This window comes from Falco peregrinus, chromosome Z (assembly GCF_023634155.1).
Source record: "Falco peregrinus isolate bFalPer1 chromosome Z, bFalPer1.pri, whole genome shotgun sequence".
Classification (NCBI taxonomy): Eukaryota; Metazoa; Chordata; class Aves; order Falconiformes; family Falconidae; genus Falco; species Falco peregrinus.
In genome coordinates, this window is record NC_073739.1 from 59,843,568 (window position 1) to 59,865,176 (window position 21,609).

General features: G+C 38.0%; 1 protein-coding gene across 2 annotated transcripts in view; it reads left to right on the forward strand.

Annotated features, from left to right (window-relative positions):
- SCAMP1 (secretory carrier membrane protein 1) overlaps positions 1 to 18,956 on the forward strand; it is a 50,644-nt gene extending 31,688 nt beyond the window's left edge. For both annotated transcript variants that reach the window (XM_055790425.1, XM_055790424.1), the window contains 5 exons: positions 1,260 to 1,388; positions 9,701 to 9,860; positions 11,564 to 11,665; positions 13,710 to 13,827; positions 15,630 to 18,956. In XM_055790425.1, the coding sequence (XP_055646400.1) occupies positions 1,260 to 1,388; positions 9,701 to 9,860; positions 11,564 to 11,665; positions 13,710 to 13,827; positions 15,630 to 15,794 (674 nt within the window). In that variant the 3' untranslated portion in view covers positions 15,795 to 18,956. The remainder of the gene's footprint in view (positions 1 to 1,259; positions 1,389 to 9,700; positions 9,861 to 11,563; positions 11,666 to 13,709; positions 13,828 to 15,629) is intronic.
- Positions 18,957 to 21,609: the final 2,653 nt, after the last annotated feature.

Here is a 21,609-nt window from a genome sequence, read left to right on the forward strand (position 1 = left end):
ACAACTCTGTCTTGAAACTATCAGTCGTGAGAGAAATAACCATATACTGCAGAATGAGAGAAATAACTATATACTGCAGAATGAAGATCTGAATTATTATCAGATATTTTTCATATAAGAAATCCCAAAGTAGTCTTTAATATTGGTGGGAACATTACTTAATTACCTTCTCTATGCTCCGTCTGCCATCCCCTGCTCTGAAAGGCTGGTAAAAATTTGGCTAGAAGAGACAGAAAACTACCAAGTGCTTTGGACCTTTTTGGGCAGAACTGACAGCTTCATCTTGTCTGAGTGGGGGAACAAATAAGAAATAATGCAAGTATGTAAGCTTTGCAAGTTTTCTGTTCTTACCAGATGAACTCCTAGTAAATATACGGTTGAAGATGGAAGTTGCAAGCAAAACTTTGTGTCAGATTTTCATCTAAAGCTGCCTTTAGGTTTGTCGTTCAGCTCCACTTTTGGAACATAGTGATTAATGTATCTCTTGCATCCAGAATTTGAAATGCTATGGTAAGGGTTTGTTGCAGTTATTATCTCAGTTGAATCTCTGAGTCTGTGCGTGATACAACTTGTGTTTCCTGGAATGTATCCTCTAGCGAATCAGCACACAGGAAATCCAAATCTCTGATACTGTGTCCTTTGTGGTGTCCTCACTCCGTCACACAACTTCTTGTAACAAAAAAAGTAGCTTAGGTAATTTCAGTAGCTGCATTTCTTGAGGTTTGTGCACTTTTAGGTAGAGCTTTGACTGTAAATTATATTGGCAACTAGTTCAAAGAGTTAGAGACAGCCTACTGTTAAAAATACCAGGATTCTGAGAATAAAAGAATGCTTTTCAGTCCCCAGTCTTTGTGTTCAACAAAGTGTGTGAGTACGGTGGGACTTCAGGGAAACGTGCATTTAAAAGTCAAGGAACTCTGAGAAATTGTTTATCTGACCATATTTGTTTGCTTTGTGAAGAATTATCTTTTCTTATTACTTTATAGGAGCTGTCAGGTACCTGCTTAGTCTTCTACATAGATAAAATATTGTGCTTTCCTTGATCCGTCTGCACTTCATTGTATTTTATTTCTGAAGTTTATTTTCAGTATTGTGTGAGGATTGCCAATAAAACTCTGGGGGTTTTGGTAGCCTAAGTTATCCATACGCTTGTGAAACTCATGTAAAACAATTTGAATTAAGTCAAAATGTGTATTTCTTTCTAGTATACAAAGATCAAAACTGTATTATGAAGCTCTTCTTTTTTTTCTGTTTTGCAGGTAGAAAAAATAACTGGCCACCTCTTCCTGAGAATTTTCCAGTAGGTCCTTGTTTCTACCAGGACTTTTCTGTAGACATTCCTGTAGAATTCCAGAAGACAGTAAAGATTATGTACTATTTGTGGATGTGTAAGTGTTTTTTTAAAAGAAAAAACAAAATACCTATTCAAACTTGATAGTACATACCTGCTGCTTTGGCTTTGGTAACATCTGCAATGAGAAATTGTTTAAAATCCAGAAGTCATAAGCTGAAGTGAAATCTTTTTGTTAGCTTCGATTTTAAAAGTCTTGCTCTATTTCATGGAAACTTACACAGATAAAAAGGAGGAGGATTATCCTAAGGCAGTGTGGTTCTAGTATATTGCTGTGTTCTGGTTTAAGTATCTGTGTTACTGTAAAATGAGCTTTGACCATTTATTAAATTTGAAATAATTTTACTGGTTTTAAAATCAGCGTATACATTAAGAAATATAATTCATGATTTGCATTAATAGGCTTGTGAGTTAAGAAGTAAAATATCAATTTGATTTACTATACTATACTATAAAACTAAAGTTTTATATAGTTTCATAACATTTTTATTCTATAGTGGAGACTTATAATTTTAGTCTGTTTTAAAAAATAGCGTAAAGTAAATTAACTGAAGAATCAGTCCATGTTAAAACTGTCCTTTGTGTACACCAAGAGTGCTCTACACCATCTTTGTGGGGTTGATTTTACCTTCATTGCAGTGCTGTGTTTTGACTGGAGAACTACTGGATGAACCAAATGTACAAGTGCCACAACATTTGTTTCTTCTGTTTTGTCCAGTGTTACGAGAGCCTACTAATTACTCTGAGACTGAGAAAGTTCCAAAGACTTAGTGCTTTTATGCCTTTAATGTATTTTTAGTATACTAAGGGAATGTGAATTTCAGAATTTTTCTACATTTTTTTTCAGGGCTTCAGATTTAGTTACCAGCTCTGTAATTTTACCTGTTAAATCTGGTAATTTTATTACTGTGATTGAACCATGTAACGGAAACACAAAACGAGCAGTCAGCATTGAATCAAGTGAATTCAACTTCATCATAATCCACAGCTTTCTGTATTCATTGCTGGGTCATTACCCTTCAAATAAGCAACTAAATCCACTGTAGAATGTGTGACAAGTCACTCTCATATATTTGACACATTTAAGATTTCTATGAAATCTGAGATTGCATACTCCAGAATTCTAGGATAGTTACTAATTCTGGTCATTTGCAGGGCTGAGTTCTGAAAGTGCTGTATGTTTCAAACACAGGGTAAATTTGGGCAGTGAGAGCTGGAATATTGATACTGTTTTTCTTTTTCCTTCTTATGGTGAGAAATAAAGGAAGCAGCAACGTTACAGTATTTCAAAATATATAGGAGTTGTGCTTTTGTACTAACATGACATTTTCTTCTAGGTAGACGGAGGTTTTAACTGAGCCCTCTTGTTCTTTTCCTTCTTTAGCTCTAGTACTCTCTGACTTAGGGTTTACTTGGGAAGGAAGAAAGAGAATGCATAATAAAGGAAAAGAAATACAAAATCTGTTTCAGTCTAAAAATAAAGATTTGAGTCCAGAACTCTGTGCCTTAGGGCTGGCTGTTGAATCAGTACTTGTGACTCTTCTTTCCCAGGATTGTATTTTGGTTTGGCTCATTTTTCATTAGGAATGGCTCTGCTTCCTCAGTGGAGCACTTACTACCATAGCAAACCAGTCTGCTTCTACTTGCTACTCTAGCCTACATTTTATTTCCTCTTCCAGAGCTTGCTAGGTGTTTTAAGGCCTAGGGGTTCCATAATCACATTTGGATAAATACAGTACTATGTGCTCAGCACTTTGTAAAGTAGGTTAGTTTTCCTCTTCCTTTTTAGCAGTCCTAGGAACAACCTTTTCTGTTTCAGTTTTCTGTGTATTTCCAATGTTAGTAGCAATTTTATTTCCCTATTCTTGGTCTTCATGTATCTGCGGAAACTGTTTTACTGGTTTCAGATCTATATGCTCTTTATCTCATGAGAAAACAAATCTGTTTGTATTCCATGAATTCATCCATTTTTCTCTTTATTTGTATCAGAAGTCAGTTTTCTGATTCCTTGATGTGGTGCAGATTTTCTTGTTTTCCTTTGGAGAACCCTTTTTTTTGACAGACTTAGTGCTCCCATGATTTTGTGAACTACAGCAATCAATTAGCAGTGTCTTATGTCAGCTGCCAGTGTAGCTTTCCTCTTTTGTCTTGGTTTAGTGAATGTTGCTGTTTTAGTGGCTTGCAGATAGAATGGGAGTCTTCCTGGCTCTCTAGCACAGAGCACTACTTTTTAGATCGTTCTGTGCTGTTACTATTGAAATGGCCCATGTCTCTTGACCTGTATCTTAACACCAAAAATTTTTTGGCTCAGAAGCCTGTGTTTTCTAGCTACTTTCCCCACAGTCTCATAGCAGGTACAAAATGAACAGTACTGGTTTTCAAAGAGTATTTCATATTTGAAGTTACAAAACAAAGTGCTGCTTAAACTCATGGAAAGCTTTTGTGACATTTTGGTTTGTGGCTTTATATATCACAGAATCATGGAATGGTCAGGGTTGGAAGGGACTTCTGGAGATAATCTAGTCCAAACCTCTGCTAAAGCAGGTTCACCTAAAGTAGATCACATTCAGGCAGATTTTCAATGTCTCCAGAGAAGGAGACTCCACAACCTCCCTGGGCAGGCCATTACAGGGCTTTGTCACTGTCAAAGTAAAGAAGTTCTTCCTCATGTTCAGGTGGAGCTTCCTGTGTTGCAGGTTGTGCCCTTTTCCCCTTGTCCTGTTGCTGGGCGCTACTGAAAAGAGCCTGGCCCCAGCCTCTTGACACTCGCCCTTAGGATATTTGTAGACATTGATAAGATCCCCTTTATGTCTTCTCTTCTCCAGGCTAAACAGGCCCAGGTCCCCCAGCCTTTCCTCATAAGGGGAGGTGCTCCAGCCCCCTCAGCATCTTTGTAGCCCTCTGCTGGACCCTCTCCAGTAGCTCCCCATCTCTCTTGAACTGGGGAGCCCAGAACTGGACACAGCACCCCAGATGTGGCCTCACCTTGGCAAAGTATAGAGGGGGAGTATAAACTCCCTCGAGCTGCTGGCCACGGTCCTCCTGGTGTACCCCAGGATCTTACTGGCCTTCTTGGCCACCAGGGCACACTGCTGGCTCATGGGCAGCACTCCCAGATCCTTCTCTGCAGAGCTGCCTTCCAGTGGGTCAACCCCCGGCCTGTGCTAGTGGTGTGTGGGGTTGTTCTTCTCTTGGTGCAGGACCTTTGTTGAACTTCATTAGGGTCCTCTCTGCCCAACTCTGTAGCCTGTCTGGGCCTCGCTGAATGGCAGTGCAGCCTTCTAGGGTATCAGCCACTGCCACCAGTTCTGTATCATCAGCAAACTTGTCCCTTCATCTGGGTCATTGATGAGCAAGTTGAACAGGACTGGTCCCAGTACTGACCCCTGGGCCACACCGCTGGCTACAGGCCTCCAGCCAGACTCTGTGCTGCTGGTCACAACCCCCTGGGCTCTGCCATCCATCCAGTTCTCAATCCACCTCGCTGCCCGCTCGTCTAACCCACACTGCCTGGGGTTACCTATGCGGATGTTACGGGAGACAGTGTCAGAAGCCTTGCTGAGGTCAAGGTGGACAGCGTTCACGCTTGCCCTTCGTCTGGCCAGCCAGTCATTCCATGATGGGAAGCCATTAGATTGGTCAGATGTGATTTCTCTGTGGTGAATCCATGTTGACTCTTCCTGATGACCTTCTTTTCCTCCACATGCTTTGAGATGACCTCCAGGATGAGCATCACCTTTCCAGGGATGGGGGTGAGGCTGACTGGCCTGTAGTTTCCTGGGTCCTCCGTCTTGCCCTTCTTGAAGACTGGAGTGGCATTGGCTTTCCCCCAGTCCTCCAGCAGCTCTCCGTGACCTTTCAAAGATGATGGAGAGCGGCTTGGCATTTACAGCTGCCAGCTCCCTCAGTGCTCAGGGGTGCATCCCATGCGGGCCCATGGATCTGTGGGTGTCAGGTTTGCTTAAGTGATCTCTAGCATTGAGCAAGGGAGAGTCTTCTGTTTTCCAGACGTCCTCTCTTGCCTCCAGGGTCTGGGAAAGTGGAGGGCCGGCCTTGGCAGTGAAGCCTGAAGCAAAGTCAACATGCAGTAACTCTGCCTTCTGTGTGTCCTTTGTCCCCAGGGAACCCACCTCATTCAGCAGCGGGCACACGTTTTCCCTAGTCGTCCTTTTCCTGCAGATGTACTTGAAGAAGCCCTTCTTGTGTCCTTGCCTTCCCTTGCCCGATTTAGTTCCAAATGGACCTTAGCCTTCCTCGTTGCCTCCGTGCATGTTCCGACAGCATTCCTATGTGGCCCGTGCCTTTTTCCACATGCTGTAAACGACCTTCTTCTGTTTGAGTTTTGCCGGAAGCTCCTTGCTCTTCCATGCAGGCCTCCTGTCCCCTTTGCGCAGTTTCCTACTCATGGGGTTGTACGTGTCTTGAGCTTGGAGTAAGTGATGCTGGAGTAATAGCCATGGACCCCCCTACTTCTAGAGGCCTAACCCAAGGGCATCCTCCAAGTAGGTCCTTGGAGAGGCCGGAGTTAGCTGTCCTGAAGTCCAGGGTTGCAGTCGTACTTGTTGCCCTGCATCCTCCGTGCAGGACCCTGAACTCCACCATCTTGTGGTCACTGCATCCAAGGCTGCCCCCAGCCTTCACATCTCCAACCAGCCCTTCTTTGTTTGGTAGTACAAGGTCCAGCAGCACACTTGGCCTCGTTGGCTCCTCCACCACCTGGGTCACAAAGTTACCGTCAGTGATTTGTAGGAACCTCCTGAACTGTGTGTGCCTAGCTGTGTTGTCTTTCCAGCAGATACCAGGGTAGTTGATGTCCCCTATGAGAACCAGGGCCTGTGATCATGAGACTGCCTCCAGCCATCTGTAGAAGACCTCATCAACATCCTCTTCCTGATCAGGTGGCCTGTAATACAGGTTGTGAATGTTTCAGTTTTCTATGAACATGAGTTTTAAAGGTTTCCAACGACCAGTGATTTGAACTGTAGATTCTGGTAGAAGAATAATATTCGAAAGTGCCAACTTCTGTGGTATTTTTTTCTGTTAGGAGAGTTTCATCTCATCCATCCTTCTGTCTGAGGATAAAATCAGTAGTACATCTATCAGTCTGTATTGATGTTTGTTCTGCTTGTTCCTGAGAACTGCCAAGGATGGACACTTCATAAATGTCCTCCAAGCTTCTTCTACTGTGTTGCTGTCTTTTTTTCATTAGAAGATGTTTCCAAGTATATAATTTAATTCTCCCTTCCTGTGTTTTTATTCTTCCCTGTTCTGTCCACTGTTGTTATGGAGAACACATTTATCCCCATTAGTCATCTCCTTTTGGCTAAATTAGCATAGTTTATTCAGCCTTTCCTTGTTGGTTGTGTTTTCTAGAGGTCTGATTGGTTGCTCTCTTAAAGGTTTGCTGCTTACCATTTTATGGTGTTTTTAAGCGTGTACCATCAAAAATTTTACAGTGGACTGTGTTCAACAGTGTACAAAGTTTTAGCTGAAGCCCTAATGGACTGTGTAGACAAAAAAACACGTTCACATTCTTGATAGCATGTGCTTATGTTAAGGTTCTGATCTAAGCTTGTTTTAGAATATATTTTTTCCTATGGAAAATATTTCTGTTGTTTTTAAGGCATGTTTGCACATGTCTTATATGGTCCCTCTCCAGAAAGAGCAGAACGGACAAGAAACAAAAGCCTAAATTACACTTGAAGCCACTCTGTGCTCCAAGGTTGTGTGTGATCAAACTTCACCAGCTTTGTCCTCAGTTGTCAGTTGCCTTGTGCTTTAAAACTCTCCATTTTGTAGGCATCCCATTCCCCTTGAGGCAGTCTGTTACAGGGTGACAGTCCAGCTGATTGCTGGCAAGAATTCCTGGCATTCTTTTGTCATGTGACCTAGTGAGTACCTTGGTTTCTGGAGAAGAGCATCAGTAGAAGGTTACTGAAATGAAATTTACTACAAAAGTTTGTTTTCATACAGTCCCAAATGGGACTGCAAAATAATAATCTCAATAATGTAGATGCCAGGTAGCATCAGTGCAATTTGTGGTCTGCAATTCACTTTGAAACAGTAAGGGATGAAAGTGTGGTTAATTAAGACAAGGAACATATATGTAAGTAGAATTCTTCTGCATAAGGAAGTTTACATTAATAAAAATGAAGTTGAGTCTGAATATTTATTAAATTAATGTAATTTCCCATTGTTGACTCATATTCTAGCATGAATGCCCCCCCCCCTTTTAACCTCAGCTACTCCCACAGCTAAACTAGGAGAAAGCTTTCTTAGATCACTTCACACCAAGTGCTGTATTGATACACCTGTGAAATTGTTGTCATACAGATGTTGCATGTTGCAGACTTCTGCCAAAACCTTAGGTCATTTCAGCCCCCAGTGATCATTGTCTTACGATAATTTGTATCATAGTTTAATTTGAAGAGTGCAGTAGGCGGAAGGTACTTAAAACCATCACCCTGACACCTGTCCATTCATATAACAGCAAAGCTTATCTGGGTCACTTAGTGAAAGTGTTGGCTCAAAGAACAAATGCATCTCGCAGCACCTGCTGTAACTTGCAGCAGGCAGAGAGAAGAGGGGGAGAATTGTCAGTGAAGTCCTGTGTCTCCATGCATAGCTTGCTAATATGCGGTTTTTACAGCTCGAATTCTCCATGACAGTAGTGAAGTAGACCCATCTTGTTGCTTGTATTGTGCTATTAAGTGTCAGTAGTGGGTGTGACATTTCAGCCCTCTTCTGCACTGATGGTGTTTTTTAAAACTTGTCCTGTTACCGTAATTGCAATTACACAAAAAAGTAGTAATTTTGGAAAGTTCAAACTCCACCATAATGCAGACGTTTTGAGTAATCTGGGGTGTCTCCCTGTTTTCCAGTATTGACTAGAAAAAGAAAGAATATCCCTTAGTAAACTTTCACATATTTATCGAAGGGAGGCAGGAATTCGGATTAGTATATCCTTTGTTACAGTTTTATAAGGCACACACACACAAATTTGGAAGTTGGTTGCTTTGCTGACCTCTTGGAACAGTGCTAAGATATATATAGATGCATTAAATGCTTTTTATTTAGAAATACAAAGTCCTCTGTTTCTGATGACTCTTAACAGGAAGATATATTTTGTCTGAGGGAAATGTTTTGAGTTTCATCAGCCTTTCATGCAATGATGTAGGCATTTTGCTTTATGATTTTTTTCCCACTATGTTGATTTAGGGTTTATTTAAGTACTAGTTAAGAGGGCAGCAAGAGTTTGAGGAGTGTTTTTTTCAGATTCTTTGTTATCTTGCCAGTTCTTCTGTTAATCTTACCTTCCAGTAGAATGACCAAAATGTTTCTCCGAACTTCAATAATAAATCATTGCTGCAAGGAAGAGCTTGTGTACTATCAATTATAAATACCCTACTTCACTGTGGTCCACAGGGACAGAAACTGTCCTCTGAGACAGCAAAATCACTCCTGAATCACTGGTTATTGCTGAGTAAAGACAGAAATTAATGTTCATCTTTTAAGTCTGGCAGGACTGAATTAAGTGCCAGATAGCATGAAGGTAGTAGTTGTAATGTTTCTTAATTCTGCTGTATCTTTTTCTGTTCTAAGAACTAAATATATTTGAAATAAACTGGAGGACATAGTGCCAATGCATTTATTTTTGGTAGAAATTCAGTAGTTAAACTGTAACGAGGTCTGCCAATGAGAAAATGCTAGTATTGAGCTAAGAATGGAACACCAAAAGAGCAGGTATTTAAGACTCATGTTCTAAGAAATGCTTGAGTATGCAAAACGTATTAAAGCATCTAGAACATCTTGCAGGTTTTGTCTACTGAGAGGCATTTTTACTAAGTGGAGCTATTTTGCTTTGTTACGTCGAAGACAAGAAGCTTTTAATTGAAAGATTTTTTTGGAAATGTTTGTTTTCAAATTAGAATGTATGCAGTGCCAAATTTATCTCAAAAAATATGTCTCTCAAAAATATTTACTAGTCTGTTAAGTATCTGTGTCCAGTTATTACTATAGAAGAAGTATGTATTCTTGAAGCTGTAGAAACTTCTTTCTTCATCATCTGCAGTTTGAAAATGTTTTATTTTTATGACAGGATTTTTTCCTTCACCCTGTACCTGATAGTACTTGAATTTTCATGTTCAGTGGTTTTCACTTGTGAATACAGGGCTTACCTGAAAGCTGGAAAATGTTATAAATCTCAGTGTATTACTGAGGGTATTGATTTATTGTCAGCATGCTTATGTTTCGTTTAAAAATGCTCAGTTTGGGTATTACTTCAACAGTTGTAATAGTTTATTGTATAAACATAACTTAATTAAGACTATTTTGCTTTTGCTTCTACAGTCCATACAGTGACACTGTTTCTTAATATCTTTGGATGTTTGGCCTGGTTTTACGTTGATGCTACGCGAGGGGTTGACTTTGGATTGAGTATTCTCTGGTTCTTGCTTTTCACCCCTTGTTCTTTTGTCTGCTGGTACAGACCACTTTATGGAGCTTTCAGGTAACAACTTCAGCTTGACTTGGAATGTTTAAAAATTTGTCAAGATGCATTAACAAACCAGAATTTGCTTGATTATCATTATGATAATCCTTTAATAGGCTTTCATTAGAAACAAGTAGTATGTTTGTCATTAATTCAGTTGTTGTATTTGAAACATAGATGGCAATGGTTAGGAATATCATGGTATGTCCTTTAAAGTATTTATTGCTTCTACCGTTAACAAAATATTTGTAGGAAATACTTAACTTTGTAGTGGGCTGATAACAATTTTAAAGAAAATTCTCAAATCTCTATCCCTTCACACCAAGAATTTGAGTAGATTAATAGTTAAGAGTGTCTTAAATTTTTGGCTTCCTGAATTAACTTCATAAAATTCTACACTTAAAAATCTTATACTGTTAAGTGACCTACAGTGTCTGTAATTGAAGGTAAGAATTCTTAAGAATAAGTCAAGCAGGTGTATAGTATCAAATCTAGTATTTTTCGTAGCTTTTAGCAATCTCTGCAGACTTCACGAGCGTTGAGGTGTGGTAGCTTTGTGTTTAAGCATAGGATGGTTGGTTTGCATGCAAAATTGAATTTAGTGAAGATCAGCATGTAGAGATTATAAATCCTCTTACGGTATTTCTTGGAAAGCTTATTTTACATTGAAGTGATCCAGGATAGTCTTAGTTAAAATGCACTAATTCTTGTAAAGAAAGACTGAAGGACAGAAATTGCAGTTAAGCATCACCTTTAGAATAAATGAGATGATTTTTTGCTAACCAAGGAGGTATTGCTATACCTACATATCTTTTGAGGAATCATATAGTGTAACTTGCATTTGCTATCTAGGAAATCCATAGCTTTCCTTAGTGAATATCGATTGTTTGGAAATGGAAAACAACTTTCAGTCAGTTTCTCAGTTGAAAATGAAATAGTTACTGAACTGGTTGAATAAATAGAAATGAACAAACTGTTCTTCAGGAAGAGCTGTTAACAGCAAAATCTGATTTTGTGACTTAACTGATTTCTACTTTCTTTAGAACTTCGGTAGCAAGCATATCATATGATCATTAGGTTTTGATAGTAATGAGTTGAAGTCTTTGAGATTTTGCCTATACATTGATATTTGGGTTTTGTGGGTTTGGTTGTGGTTGTTTTTTGTTGTTGTTTGGCAGTTTTTTTGGTTTTTTTTTTATTTTCAGTCCTGTCAGGCTGGCATTTTGGTAATTTAAACAGCAAACCTGTTTTGTATATTTTGCTTTTAAACAACAGCTGCTTCAGTATTCTGGTCTGTACTATGTTTCAGTAATTCCATATTACATTTTATATCCTTTTACAAGTAAGATATTTTCTTCCCGTCCTGCCAGTACTGTGAACTTCAGTCTTAAAGTGGAGCAGAACTCAGTTCTTTATGCATTGTAGCAAAACTTCTATTTAGTCTAAGAGGCCTTGTTGTGTGTTGAACAGAACACAAAGGAATATTCTCACCTCTGTTAGAGGTGCAGCTGGCAAAGATACTGTATTAAAGAAATATAAATAATATATTTCTCTTGTAAACAAAAAACCCACAGAATTCTTGATGCTTCAGGTCACTGTCAATAAATGAAAGCGCTTTTCCTCTAGTTAATGCAGAAAATTTTTTTAGATTGGTACTTTAGTATTTGCAGAAAGTCATTAACTTCCTGGCTGCTTTAATCTTTTCCCCCCGCCTCTTTCAGGAGTGACAGTTCATTCAGATTCTTTGTGTTCTTCTTTGTATATATCTGTCAGTTTGCTGTACATGTACTTCAGGCTGCAGGATTTCAAAGATGGGGAAACTGGTGAGTATTGTTTGCTGTAGTATTGTACTGTCTGTAAGACAATATAACAAATTTTTACAATATAACAAAAATACTAAAAAAAAAATAAATCTTGTGTTCACTGGAACTGTTACATTTAGCACTCAGGAAAATCATTTTTGGAGGGCTTTTGACTAGGAAAAGTGGGTGAAATGTATCCCAAGATTGTGAAGTACTTCCGTTACTAGGCTGGTCAAAATTCTATCTTTCAGTGTAAATCACTTTAAACTATACTTTTATACAATAACTCCTTTATCTTGGTGGTGTGGGGAGATGATACTTGCTCTGTATTTAAAATAAAGATGTAAGGAAAACTTAGAGAAAATTAAAATAATTTAGACAGTAATATACTGATTGCACATTATGTTATTTCTAATTATATTAATATATATAATTATTAATATTGTAATATTAATTTGTGGCTAAAAAGGAAAGAAATTTTCCTTTTTTAAAAAGGCTAAGGAAATTTGTGGCTAAAATTTGAAGAATGAGTCAACAAAGCATTCGGGTGAATATATTTGTGGTTATATTCGGCTGGTATATCTTTGATATTATTTGAAAAACTGTTTTTTGTGAGTTGGCTCCTTATTCTGTAATAGTTGATTTTTCTTTTTGAAGAAAGTGTGTATATACTTGTAAGTATATGTGCTTTTACATCAAGTTTTTATGTATATTATCTTTTTGTGCGTCTTTGAGGTCTAACACTTCGATTTTACAAGAAAAAGTTATTGGGAACAGTCACCATCCTTGGAAAAAAACCCAACAAACTTGAATTAACCAAAAGGTTGTAGGAGCCAGCTGGTAGCAAGGAGAGCTATGACTGGCAGTACTGTAGCTGGGTAATGACACTTCTCTGTATCAGTGCTTTTTGCTGCTAACCTCCAAACGTATGTCAGGCAGGCAAAACAACACTGCTTTGGAACTGTAGTGAAAGGAAAGATGATGTTTTATTATTTTTTTTTGTTCTTGAGTCTGCTCTTTTGCTTTTTCATAGATACGTTGATTGACATTAACAAAATAAAAACGGTATTTTAGGGCCAACTCTCAAGTATGTGGAGTGTGCTTTTAAGAATGCTTGGGGAAGGGGTATGAGAACTAGCCAGATCATCAGAAATTGCTAATTACAGTTTGGATTTTGGAGTTTTGTGGTAGAGTCCAGAGGATGTAGGGGATATCAAAGCAGTGTGAAACAGATAGAGGAAAGTTTTAAGTTTGCTTAGGTTTACAGAAAATTTTTGCTTTTTTTTTCTGTGGAAGAACCTTTCCTGTCTTTATGCTTTATTTTCTTAAGGCAACCTGAGTTTTTGGGTTTCAAGTTCGGTACTATATTTTTCTGCTGGTGTTTAAATTTTGAAGAATGGGGAAATGTTTGAAGTAGATGCTGATCTAGCAAACTTTTCTATTGGTTAATCTGATGCTCTCTACTTCCAAAAATTACATTAACCTCAACAGAGAAAGCATCACTGTGGATACAGTGAAATGAGTTTTCCCACACAGGAGTGCTCTTTGTGTGTGCGTGTGTGTCTCTGTGTGTGTCTCTGTGTGTGTTTGTGCCTCTGTGCATGTCTGTGCCTCTGTGTGTGTCTGAATATCTCTGTGTCTGTGTGTCTGCCTCACAGGTTTTTTTTGTTTATTTAAAGAAGTTAGAAGCTATCTTTTTAGGGACTTCTTCTGTTCCATGAAATCATGTCATCTTAAATCAGTCTGAAATAATAGTATGACAAAAAAAGCCCAAAAAGCTGATAAGCAACTCTTGAATTTCTTCACAATTCTGCTCAAGGATAATGATCTTTACTGGTATTCTTCATATAGTTTCAATGCATGCATTGCAAAAAATGGAAACTCAGTTCTAAAAGCCTGTTCTAGAATTGGAATATGCTTACGTAGAATTCCCATAACTTTTTCTTAAAAAATATTCAAAGTTGATCAGAACCAGGATGCTATAAAGCTTCCCTTGATACAGATACCTGTGGTTTAATGGTTCATGGGCTGTGCTAGTAAAATTTGTCTTTTCTTTTTGCTTCAGTGGGTGGATTTCATCTCTTACTGGTCTTAATAAGAGTATTCCTGTTGGCATTATGATGATAATCATAGCTGCACTTTTCACAGCATCTGCTGTTATCTCATTAGTTATGTTTAAAAAGGTAAGCTACATATTATTCTCCTCTTCTGCTTACTATGTTTGATCTGGATTTTGCTTTCCTACTTGAGAGGGGTACTGTCTCACAAAGTAATGGGGATGAAAATATATTCTTGGGGGTGTACCTTACCTATTAACAACTGTACTTTTTTGTTTATACTGTTGTGGAGTTATGATATGCTGTTTGTACAATGCATGTATTTTCTGCAGCCTAAAATGGGGAAGGATATCTCTGAATAAGAGAAATCGGGAGATAAGCCCACAGTGTAAGGGTAGGTGCCTGCACTGGACTTTATGATTGTACCTGCAGATGCCAGGTTGTAATTTTCAAATGTGCGGTGATACCTCAGGCTGAGTGAAGTGTGATTCAAATGATTGCTAAGATTCAGCTCCTACCAAAATTACCATTAAAATTAATAGAAGAGGGAGATGCCTGGCACCCCAGAAAAGGATTTTTATTTCTCTGCTTCTTTTATTTTAACATATTGCTGCCAATCGGTGATTGCATAGCAGAAAAGCTCAAAGAAAGATGCTTTTTCCCTTTGGTTCCTTTTTATGAAAGGAATGTTCCTTTCATTCCAGAAGACCTAAGTTTAGGTATTAATGTGCTAGTAAGTTTTTGATGTGTAAGTAGAATGTCACTGAGAATTCTGATTATGATGATGTGCACCTCCATTACAGTTACACTTAAAGATTTTCATATACCCAAACTCTTCTGAACTATTTACAGTAAGGTAGAAATTTTAAGCATTGCCTGGAGATGTCCCTTCTCTATATTTGTTTTCTGCATAAATACTCAGGTACAGGAGGAAGAAATGAGCAAGAAAAATGTATGGTGGAGCATTTTTTTTTACACTCTTCCTACTGTATGCATCTGGATTCTTTGCAGAAACCTGCATACTCAGATGTGTCCTGGTGTATCTTTGTGGATGAGAAATAGTCACATTTATACCAAAGAAAAAAGTTACAGCATTACTTTTCCTGCTACACTTGAATGAAAATGTCTTTGCAGTATTATTTTACAACTTTATTGTGACTTCATTGAACATAAGTCAGAAATAGCATTCTCATTTCAATACTTGGGTAACTGAAGTTACTCAGGATTTGTTTTTTTGTTGTAATAGAGATTATATGCCATATTGTTCAGAGTGTAAGTCATACTGTTTAACACCTCTGCTTATTATGCAGAGCTATTGGTCATCACAGTAGTTTAGCAGATACGTATCTGCATTATTAGGGTCTTTTATACATTTTAATATTCAGTCATAGCTTATCTTGTTCTTGTAACCATGTTAATGAGAGAAATTAAAACGTTTCTGAAAATTGATGCAGAAGAAAGTTCACCAAGATGTTAGTGACACAGTGGATTCAAAACTACTTTTTGGGGGTTTGTTTCCTGCTGGGGTTTTTTAACATGCACAGTTACTCTTTTAATGAGTACAGTAAGTTGTGTACACACTGAGACAGAAGACATTTTTCAGGCTGTGAGCCTTGTATTATGCTAAGGATGCAGCCTGTTCGTGTATTTGAATATGTTATTTCAGGCAGTAGATACCACTTTAGTAAAGATCTATGAGACCCCTCTAAACTTGCAAAAAGTTACAGGTATTCCTACAAACTGTGCATGCAGCAGGGCAATCAAAAGTTGTACGACTTGAGGAAAAAGGTCTATGGATCCTCCAAAACACATGAGCAAACCGTGTTTCCCCACTGCACAGCTCTGCTTTGTGTTTGAGACTTTGCTATTACTCTACCAAGAAATGGAAGGCTCAGCACTGTGTTTTCACTGCTTTTTCACATCTCCAGGTGCATGGTCTCTACCGCACAACTGGTGCTAGTTTTGAGAAAGCACAGCAGGAATTTGCAACAGGAGTGATGTCCAACAAAACTGTACAAACTGCTGCAGCCAGCGCCGCATCAACAGCAGCAACCAGCGCAGCTCAAAACGCGTTCAAGGGTAACAGAATGTAGGGAAGCAAGAAGTCATCACGGTTCTCTTCAATTGTACTCTGTTTTCCAGTCACTTACTGTATTTCCTAAAAGCCTAGATCAAAATTCACACAGCATGTTTATGTCTCCTGCAGCTGTGCATGGGTAAAATGGGAAATGTTTGGTTTATTTTATTATAAATTAATTTTAAAAAGGTAACTGTTTTTTGCCCTTCTTTAAGATGTTGCATTCTAGAATATAAAGCCTTCCATATTTTATGAAGGATAAGTAATTTCAACAACTGGCCTGAGAATGAATTGTGGTTTGTAACGATCAAAGAAGTGTGTTAAAAATTTCAAAGTTTTTTTAGTGGTTCACTCCAGTACTTTTTTTAACTTCAGAAAAGCACCTTGGATCAACTGTTTTTCTTCGTAAGAACTGTTTTCCCTATTTCTGCTACAAGAAGTGGGGTAGACAGAGATGTAGAAAGTTAGGTTTGGCTACTGCTTTTGCAATTTGAGCAGCCGCTGGAGGACAAATACAAGTAGGGTAGATACTATAAATTCTTTTCTTGTTTTTTTTGTTTTTTTTTTAGGATAAGTCTTTTGATATAAACCTGTAAGTTTGCATGAATACTGTTGAGTTATCTGATCTTGTTTAAATAGTGTTTTGGTCCAGAATTTACCTGCACCACTTTATAGTGTTTGTTTGTATTTATTTTCATGGAGTGTTCTCTACCTGTGAGAAATTACTATGGTGCATAGACATTCTCTGTGAATAGAATGTGTAATGCAGTATACAGTTTAAGGAAGGTAACTGATAATTTCAATCACAGAGCTAAATGATTATATATTTGCATTTTTTAATTTCATTATCCATGTTTTGGGTTAATTACTTTGCTGGAAAAGAAACCAAGATGGATTTCTAGAACACTAGTTTCTTGACCACCATCCCTCTTCTACGTGCAGTGGTATTTTTGTTGTATTTGAGACTTTCTGGGGTTTGGGTTTGGGTTTGGTTTTTTTCTTTTTTTAAGTGTAGATTTGTGTTTTAACAGTGGTAATAAATCTCTAGTGTGGTCAGTCACTCTTGTTTACTGCTTGTCCAAAACCCTAAGTATACAGTATTTAATTTTCTAACAGGAATATTGTCCAAACTGAAGCTTTTTAAGCAATGGCATTTAACAGATACTTGAATTCATTTTAAGATTAACTCAGCCATCTTTGTAATGTGATTTAAGCTGGGTGGAAAAAGCTTTTAAACTGTTTTGAGTTGGAAAACTGAGAAATCTTCAACAAAGTTAAAATTTAACTCATTGAACTGGAGGCCTAAGAGGTTAAATTGATGCTGCGGAACTGAACAATCCACAATGGTACATACCATCATAATATTCTACAATATAATCAGGTCTTAGTATAATGTCATGTTTCTCTCCTCCTTGAATTGCCTCATGACTCTTATGCACAATACTTGGGTTGTTTTTTCAAACTCTGTTATAGAAAATGAAAGCAGGATGACCACATCCCACAGCCTGTGTAAGTATACACTGTGGCTGAAATGAATTCAGCTTTTAAGGTGAATCACCTTTAGTAAGATAGCATAAAATTGGGAGGCCCCTCCATGTTCTGGCTGTCCATGTGGACTGACTTTCATAGATGCATTTTCACTACACTGAGAGCATTACAGAAAATAAACCCCTTAGCTTAATCCGTGGATCATTTACTGTATTGTTAGCATAAAGTCCCCATTAGTCTCCCTTCTTTCACTGATTTCTTTAAATCCGCCTTGAATTTGGATAAATGTCATAGTTTCACCTATGCTGAAGTTCATATGAATGGATATACTTGCTTCTAAATGTTCTCTGCATCATGAAGTTAAAAGCAATTTAAATATTCTGTGTAATAGGGGCTCTAAAATTTCATATTAGTGGACATGCTAGCATTGAACTTAAATTTGTGTGAAATGTTATTAAAATCTTTCCAGATAAAAGCCACCATTTTCTGTTGAGATCAGGCATCATCCTTGTAGCAGCTGTGTATCAATATTGTTTTTTCATAATCTTTTAAACTTAATGTTAGGGTTGTATCTAGGAACTCTACTATGGAATACTTTTAGATCTAAATTTAAGCAATTCTCTTGGTATCTCTTGGATAGGAATTGCAGGGATATCATCCTTGCAATTTAACTTAATTTGAAGATTGCGTTATAACATACATTACTAGAATGTATTATGGAAAAAAACCATGAAGAATACAACCTGAATTTGGCAGGTAGACATTTCTTCCCTGAATGTTTAAAGGCTCTTTGAGAAACCATATTTAATGTTCTGTGTATAGGGAGCGTTTGTTTGTAATGTCATGGGTTGAATGTACAGATCTAAACCTCCCAAGTGAAATTCAGGCTTCAGCTACATGTGAACTGTTTAAACCAGAAATCTCTGACACTTTGCAGCTCAAAAGGAAGAAGTTTGAGTTTAGCTTTGATGGCAGAAGGCTGATACTTGTTAAAATATTTTGTACCTAATAAAACCTAGATTTTACAGTCTCTTATTAATTAGACAATGGCACCCACCTAAGTTGTCATTTTCTAGTATTGTGGCAAACTGAGTACAAAGTATGAAGTTCAAACACTGGAATGTCAGTAGTCATTGATCTGTAATTTATTTGGGGGATGTTTGTATATTTTGTAAATTACTAACAATGCTCTGCCATCCTGGTGAATGTCATGGTTCTGTACAAATGCACTTCTGTCCCTCTGTTGCATGTCTGAGTAGTTCAGAAGTTTTGTATATTTATTGTATTAACACAGTGTCATAGAATAAAAAAAGACTTTTTTCCTGGGTGTTTGCTCTGTATAGTTTTGACCAATAAAGGTTTTTTTCTTCTAGCAGTGAAGATGACATGCAGGGTGGACAATATATGTAAAAGTATCACTTGTTTTTTATAATTGTGTATATAAATGCTGTAATTCAGCTGAAATGGGGAAGCGAAATGTCCAGTATCAAAATAATACATCAGGGTTTTGAGAATTAGTCCACTCAACTGTTATCAAAGAAAATTCTTAAACACTTGCAGCCCACTTTATTGTGCTGTGAACTCACGAGGGTTAAAATCTAAACGTGTTCTGTCATTACTGAATGAAATTCTACTGGTATTAAGAGAATCCTAAAATGCTATTGAAAGTAAAGTGAAGTTGCTGAAAACAGCATTGTTTCGGTAGTGTTTATTTTCCTAATTTCTGCCTAGGAATTGACATCTCTATATTCTGCTGTGTCGTGCTTTCTCTTTTTCTTTTGGTCATTATCACAGCCTCTTGATTTTTTTTCATACAATGTCATCTGTAATACCTGCTGTCTAGTCCTGAATTTATTACTGTTTTTTCTTGGAAGGGCAAAATTACTTCATCTAGACCACTGTGACATAACTAACGTTTGCAAATGCACAATGCAGAGAACAGTGCTCTGAGGTACAGTTGGGATTATTTTGGGAGATAGCAGATGTGAGGTTTTGAAGGAACTTGCAGATGTATGCATTATTTAGTAGTGAAATTCTGCATCAACTTGATCTGTTTCTTTTTAATTTACAGATCTAGGATGGCAGTGGCAGCAGACTATAAGAACAGGTTTTGTACTTTCTTGTAAATGGTGAGCACAGTTGTGCAGCATGATCCAGTCATATTTTATGATTAGAATTACACAGTTTAAGGGCTGTTGCTGAGAGGTAATTCCTCAGGTTTGCCGAGGCTAGTTTTCCTGAAGAAGTGGTAAGCAGGAGGTTTGGAAGGCATGCACACGCAGAGAAAACAGCACAAGGAGGAGAACTGTGATTAAAAATACTCAGTGATACTTCTGGAAAGATACTTCTGTCAAGGAAAAGGCCTACACCTGGAGTATCTGGTTATGAATCAGTATTAAGGCATAGTGGGTCACATAATTAAAACGTGTGTTAGATTTCACTCAGTTACATTAAAATGTGTAAGAATTAGTTGGTACTTTTTTCCCCCTCCACATTAATTTTATGCCTGCAAGTAGCTTTTATTCTCATCAGTAGAAAAATCAGGAAGACTCAGAAAAGCAGTGGTGCAGATTTCATACCCTGGCAGCAAAACACTACGTACTGTGTCACACACTACTGGGGGGGGGGGGGGGGGGGAAGTTGATGGGAAATATGACTTGTGAATTACACATTTTGTTCAGGGAAAAAAAAAAGTTATTTGTCCAGCTGTTTAATGGAAGCATAATGTGCTTTTTATTGGATGAGTGGGTAGTGATTAAACAACAGTGCTTTTAATTAATTTGTTTTACCATCTCTCAATACATCTTTCTCAGTATCATCTGTCCTGCTTCAGTGAGCGTTACCACCTATTGCTGTTAGATCATTCAGGGGTGGAGAACACTTCAGCACAGAGGAGCTGCTGTACAAAGGGTTGAGAAGACCAGGATTTTACTTCTTTGTACCCATGATTCAGGAAGGGAAGCTATTACCTGGTGAGGTGGGAAATTCTAGAGATGCATTTTGGGTGATAAAAGTTGGATGTTGCTTGGAACAGGGCTAAAGCAGGCCTGGGAAACGGCCCGTTTCAGACTCCAGTTACTTGTGACCACTCTGCTTTTCTGCTTTGCAAATGTGTACAGCTGGAGCTGGGCACGATATACTGGCTGGAGCCCAAGCCATTCTGAAGAACAGCTGCCTCTGATCACTGATGCTGCACAGGCATCAGCTGCTCTGCCACTGTTTCAGCTGACAGTGCTGCAAGCAGATTTTACAATGTTTGTAGCCTAATTAAACAGTCATACATTGTTTGAGCTCTAGCCATTGCACACATGCCAAAGCACGCGTTGATGTTTTGCAGTGCAGGGCTGTTGTCTTTGCTATGCAGGTATTTTTGATGTTTTAGAGAAAAAAAGTGGATGTACCAGATTGGGCAGTGGGACAGTCCTTTTTGTCTTAAGGTAAAAGAGGAACTGGAAGTGGTCAGAATAATGTGATTACATTTGGAGTTATTTTTTCTTTACCCTTCTCAACTGGACCAAATTGCTGATCCCATTGCACCTGAGTGATACCTAAAGCTGGTTAGGGACACAGATTCCTGCACTCCTGTGATTTCACTGACACAAGGATACCACTGATCAAACAAAAGGCACCTATTTGAAAACAAACTTTCAGTGAATCACAGGAGCAAGACAACATCTTTATATTCCTGTCCTCTGGTATTAGTAATATAGCTTCACTTTCTCATTGCATCACCATTCTAAAACTAGCTGGAGATTGGAAAGAAAGTTATTAGAACACAGAAGTCACACAATTAAGAGAATTGAACTCTGTGTTCCCATTAAACTTACTGAAAAAGGGAGCTAACATTTTTAGCTATATAAATCAGTACTTTGTAATTTCTTTTGGCAGTGTTTTGTGTTTGTAGAGTAACTGCTGTATGTATACCTGCTCTGAAATCCACAAAGATGACTAATGCGTCGGTGCATTGAGTGGCATCTAACTTCTGGACTGCAGGTTGCTGAATGTTCCAAGTTTAAATGAGAACCAACTTCTTGGAAGTGCAGAAACTGTTGCAAGTGTCATTAAACTAAATGCAAGTAATTGTATGTAAACTTACTTGATAGAAACGGACCATAGCAACTACAAAAGCGAGATCCTGTTTTTTCTTTAAACTGCTGAAAGCCTTACTCCTTCTGCCATAAATTTGCTTAGAGTAACATGTAACCTCTCTAGTGTTTGTCAAGTTAACAGGTGAAAGGTAAGAGACATTGTGGCAAACACCATGTTAAAAGCTTGTGTGATTAGGCAGTATTTGTCTTAGAACATTCGCCACGCCTTTTCATGAGAAAGGAACTGCAGTGCTT